Source organism: Ipomoea triloba, chromosome 10 (assembly GCF_003576645.1).
Source record: "Ipomoea triloba cultivar NCNSP0323 chromosome 10, ASM357664v1".
NCBI lineage: Eukaryota > Viridiplantae > Streptophyta > Magnoliopsida > Solanales > Convolvulaceae > Ipomoea > Ipomoea triloba.
In genome coordinates, this window is record NC_044925.1 from 18,852,339 (window position 1) to 18,858,324 (window position 5,986).

A 5,986-nucleotide genomic window follows, 5' to 3' on the forward strand; every position below is an offset into this window, starting at 1 on the left:
TTGTTGGGATTATTATGTATGAATGGAACCCAATATAAATAGGATTACCCATCCCATCAATTTTGCTCGATAAAAGAAGAGACAAAATAACATTGCTCAAGATATATGTCAACCTACATGCGCAACATATATACTTCAAATTTAGTGTCAGTACAAGAAAGTCAAGGGGTATGTTACTGAAATTTACGCAATAGAAAGAAATTTTTTTAAGTAGGCTTTTGACTCCAATATGTATTCAAGTCATGGTAAACTCCAATTTCACATTTCAAGAAAACTACACTTACGATATTTTACTTCTTCTTGCCTACAGTTGATCAAAAAAAAGTCAAATACACACAAACAACATATTAAACCTCATGTTTCACCTACAACTCTACAAGCTATTATTGCACTTGATCCTATATATATATATATATACATACATATATATATATATATATATATATATATATATTTCAAGAAAACTACACTTGCGATATTTTACTTCTTCTCGCCTACAGTTGATAAAAAAAAGTCAAATACACACAAACAACATATTAAACCTCATGTTTCACCTACAACTCTGCAAGCTATTATTGCACTTGATCCTATATATATATCATTGTTAAAGTGAGTCCACCATTTCTCATGGGTTCGTGTGAACAAATTTGGGTCATTGAATGCTTGAGATTAATGATTTACTTGTGAGATGGGTTGGGTCATTATGAAAATGTAATACCTATACTGAAAAATATAATATAATTATGAATAAATGGTTTATTACTTATAAGAAAAACTGAAAAAGTATAATACTTTTTGAAGAAACATATAATATTTATGGTTGAATAATTACTTATTAGAAAAAATGTAATACTAATCATAAATAAATTGTTTAATATTTAATTATGAGACAATGTGTAATACTTATGATGCAAAATGTAATATTAAAAGTTGAAGAGTTACTTATGATAAAAATTGTACAATACTTATGTGAAAAAAAATGTAATATTTATTAAAACCCAACACGTCTAACATATGACAATTCGTGAAACAATTGCATAAAAGAATTTGTCATTCTTTACATATAATTTTTAGGTTGAGTTCCTTTTTTATATAATAATATACTTTCAATATATGCCAAGGACCTTGTAGTCCAGTGGCATCAAACCATTCCCTTTATACGGGAGGAGGTGGGTTCGAACTTCATTGGAGTCAACATTGACTCCTGTGTTTCAATAGGTTGAGAAAGTAGTTATAAACAGATACTGCATTATAATAGAGTTAGTAGTATTCAAAGAAAAAAATACTTCCAATATAATTCCTGTGCGTTTGAATTTTATGCATTAATAAGTTAAATTTTATTTTAGAAATAATAACTAAAAATCTTGAACTAACTATATTTATTAATCAAATAAAAGAACAGCCACAAAGGAAATATTAGTTCAAAAATGAAAGAGACAACTTATAGTAACTAATAATATTTGCACACCCACCTTTTCATTCATTACTTACATATTCAAGCTGTTAGCAATCATATATATAGAGATCAGCTTCCGCTCTTGGTCAGTCGAACACAAATAAATCAACAAAAGAAGGGGGAAAAAAAAAAAGAGGCTTTGACGGCTCACCAAACGCCTAAAAACTCACTACATTTCTTACACAATCTATTGCATGTAACTAACACAGCTGAGAACCGAGCATGGTTTACACGCCAGGCAAAAAAATATATATATATCAGCATCACTAAGTTAATGAACTTATGCAATAACCGCTGGTCTACTCAGCCTTTTTCCTTCCATTGCATCTTTCTTCCTACGACAAGTTGCGCATAGGAATGGACCTTCCCACGGCTTTGATGCAGGCGAAAAGAAGGGACCCGAATTAACAGACAAGCCCTCGCTTGGCGGCTGATCCGCTTGGCATACAGCACATCTGAAGATACCAGAGCTTGAGTTGAGAGGAAAATCCTTCCCCAGTCTGCACAGATACACATACATAAATTTATGAATACACCTAACATTACATGCCATGGTGGCGTGGTGCAAAGAGTAAATAGTCCAATGCCCTTTAATGAAGGTTTGTGAGCACAGATAACATTTTAGTGGGATTAAAGGGACACAAAGTAACCCCCTCTCGTATGGAAAAACCAATATGGCCAACAGTTTGCTCCTTAATTGGGCTGGCCCGGTGCGAACGAAAATTAGTCTGAGTATGGTACGAGCTTAAAGATGCCTCCTATAATTAGGGCTTATTCAGGACATCTCGTGGTCTAACCAAAAAATAGGTACACAAAGCCAACAACTAAAAATATAAAATTACTTTTCTGGTCAGGAAATATTAAATCAGATTTCTCCTTTCAAAAAAAAAATAAAAAATCAGATTTCTCAATTCAAAGGAATTAGTGGAAGAGATATCTACCCAAACCCAATTTACCAGGAAGGTTGACATCACCCTTGCCTGACTTGAAATATACTGGAACCAAAACATTGATAGTCATTTTTCTTGTTCTCCCACGTTAACATTTATAGTATTATAATACTAAATACACACACTGAATATTTGAGTAGAACAAGAAGATTATACACGGATGACAAGAGATTATTTAATATGTTAACAGAATTCCAGTATAAAATTGATTTACATGGACATGTATACATATACACACATCTATATGCATATATCAAAAAATTGTGCATGCACATTTATTATTATTTTTATTTATTTACCAAAAAAAAAAAAGAAAACTTAACATGTCAGACTTATTTAATGCACCATCATAAAGGTGTAACCTAATTTCACAGAGAAGTTAAATAACGCAAATAAAGTCCAAAACATTGCTAAAGCCTCTCATATAACCAGTTCAAAACTAAAGTAGGCCACATTTCTACAAAGAACAAGACACAGTCAGTGTTCTTTTAACCAGATAAGAAATTCAGCTACAATTCTACCAAATAGCAACTTGCACAGCGATGCTAGTTGTTACAAGTAGGTATAATAACAAATTTTGTTAGGATGAGGAACTGATGAAGGCAATAAAGTATTAGTTCAACTAATGCTACCCACACCAAGGCATTAGAACATGTTATGCCCTTCATGGATTAGAACAAAATAAACAAACCATATACACTTATAACTTAGAAGTATACATTTGAGAGAATAAAGGTAGAATATATAGTTAGACTTAAGTAGTTCTTCAATAATGGAAAACTAACAGTTAGTACCAACCACAAATGACCACTTTTATTGTTGAGGGGTTAGTCCCAACCACAAATGACCACTTTTATTGTTGAGGGGTTACTGCGTTGAAATGAATAAAATGCAGGGAGCAAAAAAGGAATATGTCCAAGTTTCTAAATAAATGCATGTCAAACATTCCCTAAAATCCCTGCACAGATAATTTTACCCCACGTTAAATCCAAAAGGTTAAAAGATGCATATAAGCAATACCTAGGCAAATCAAAACCTCTAAAATTTCACTCACAAACAGAGGAATAAGTGAAACAATCAAACTGATAAATATTCGATCAGTGTTGATATGATAGGGCATATGACATACCGTTCTGCAAGCATTGCGGATCCCTCTTCAAACAATTCCTCCACAACACCAACTGCAGAGAGCTTATTGGACCTGGAGTTATGTGATTTCCTCCCAAATATGAGTGAACTAAACAAACTTTGTTTCTTTATAGGCGTTGGCGGTAAGGCAGGTCGGTCATAAGGAATAATATCAACAACCAAGCAGGTTGTATCATCCTTCAAACCCCGTGACCTAAGAGCCTCCTGAGATCAAACATAGAAGAATTAGTGAAACACTCAAAAACTTAAGTTTGGTACTTGAGAAAACTCATCAAAGTCTACACCTTAACAACCAGCCTCGCAGCAAGTTCTGCAGGTAAACCTCGGCAAGACTGGGCAGCCAAATCAGATGATAAAGCATCCCATATACCATCAGAGGCAATTATAAGCCTTCCACCAGCATTTGAAAGCTAATGATAAATAGAGAAACAGAAAAAGTTAAAAACATAGTACTTACATATTAAATCAACTTTAGAGAAGATTAAAATTCATGAGGAAGTAACAAACCTTCACTTGCTTAACATGAGGTATAGGGACAATAAACTCTCCAACATCTGTATCACCTATTGACCTCGAAAGGCACAACCCACCAGGCCAGCAACGCAGTGGACCAACCTGCAAACCAAGTGAATTTCATCCATAAACAAATCAGAATAGATTTCCAAACCCATGGAAACCCTGTCAACAAGCATAATCTGTCTCAATTTACCTCATTACCACCAAAGACATTAAGCCTTCCAACTTCACCACCACTGGCAGTGACACGCTCTCGTTCTTCCTCATTCTCTTCCAACCTATGGTCGACTGTCAACAGGGAAACAACCCCTCCTTGTGTGTCCAGTATGCATCGAGAATCCCCAACAGATGCAACAGTCACAGTCCATTCATCAATTACAACAAATGTTACAGTTGTACCTGATGTTTCACCTGTTGTTAAAATAGAAACCTGAGTAAGAACAGGTGAAAAGGAAATGGATCCAGTAAAAAAGAAGGTTTTATCTACAAAGGTAATTCAGCAATTACCTTTCTGCTGAAACTCTATATCTGTTTTCACAAACCCAGCAACTAATGCTCTAGGAAGGGCTTGAAGCCACTCTTCCCTACCAAGTCCTTGGGGAATTGCACTCAAAACATTGTTCAGCAGATTCTCTTTTGCAAATATAGCAGCTGATATACCATTATGCCCATCAAAGATCTACCAGAAGAACACAAATTCAGCAAACCCAGAAACAGGTACTGCATAACTATTATCATAGATAATAACAAATTCCAAAAATTGACAATTAATTAATTCAACTACCGCAAAAACTGAAAATGAGGTCGTCGAACTGCCTGAAATCCTCTGACAATCAGGCTTAATCAGAAAATAGTCCTCCCCTTTCTTAGCCAGAGCGGCTTGTCCATACTTCACAGTAGGTTTCTCCACCTTACTCTCATTCCGCAGCTCGCGGCCAATCAGAGTCCCCAGCGGCACAGCAACAGGCGTTGGCTTTTGCTTTGTCATCGTAACCTCCGCCTCGCTCATTTCTTCACTCTATGTTCCAACATTTTCCAAATCTTCACTTCAACCCTAATTCCGAAAATTCCAAACACAACAAACGCAAAATTTCAAGATCCACCACTCTTACCACACTACTCTAGTCACTGATCTACAAACATTTTCAAGAATTCCCCGCACAATCCAGAACTAGCAAGAATTATAACCACAATGTACACAAGAATTCCCAAAAACAAGCTCTGAAGGCTCCATTTTCACTCAAATCAAAATTTACAAGCAAACACAACATGGATATTCACTGCATCTATATGCATACATGTATAAGAGCAAGTACAAGTAGAGAGAGGAGAGGAGATGAGAAGAGAGAGAAACTTACGATGAAGACAAGGAAAGGAATCAAGAGGAGCTAAGCATTGTACAGAAGGGAAGCATATAGATATAGTTGTGTATGTATAGGAGAGTGGGGGATTTGGTTCAGGTGTGAGCTGGAATGGATCGGAATGTTGACAATGAAACCCTAGAGAGATAAAGACTGGGAGAGTTATATCTGTCGTTTGATTGGATGAAAATTAAAAAAAAAATATGAAATTTCTAGAGAGAGAAAAACAGGGGTGGGGTGGGGTGGAACGCGGGGAGACAAATGCGCCTTTTCCTCCTATTCACACAATTATATATTCACACTTCTATATTTGGCAATGATAATAATAATGCTTATTACTCAACAAATAAATAAATTCTTTAAACTTGTAATCATTATAATTAAATTTGATAATTATATATTAAATTTCAAATTTTATGTAATTTTATTATTCAAGTAAAAAAAATCAAATTTGACCCGACTTTGTTGGTTTGTATTTTAGTTGGCAACAAATATAGGTACGCTTGATTCAAATAAAATTATAATTGACTAAGACCCTGTGGGCTAGTGGCATT

The 5,986-nt window shown here is 34.8% G+C and overlaps 1 protein-coding gene across 2 annotated transcripts; it reads right to left on the minus strand.

Annotated features, from left to right (window-relative positions):
- Positions 1 to 1,420: 1,420 nt before the first annotated feature.
- Positions 1,421 to 5,584, minus strand: LOC116032388 (probable protein phosphatase 2C 5). Of its 2 annotated transcripts, XM_031274905.1 has the most exons (8): positions 5,430 to 5,584; positions 4,856 to 5,125; positions 4,579 to 4,750; positions 4,265 to 4,482; positions 4,063 to 4,170; positions 3,840 to 3,965; positions 3,536 to 3,759; positions 1,421 to 1,956 (listed from the first exon to the last, which is right to left on the minus strand). In XM_031274905.1, the coding sequence occupies exons 2-8, from the start codon at positions 5,078 to 5,080 to the stop codon at positions 1,737 to 1,739; spliced, it is 1,293 nt and encodes a 430-aa protein (XP_031130765.1). In that variant the 5' UTR covers positions 5,081 to 5,125; positions 5,430 to 5,584; the 3' UTR covers positions 1,421 to 1,736. The 2 variants fall into 2 exon arrangements, with proteins under 2 accessions (XP_031130765.1, XP_031130766.1); XM_031274906.1 differs by lacking the exon at positions 5,430 to 5,584 and having other exon boundaries at positions 4,856 to 5,396.
- Positions 5,585 to 5,986: the final 402 nt, after the last annotated feature.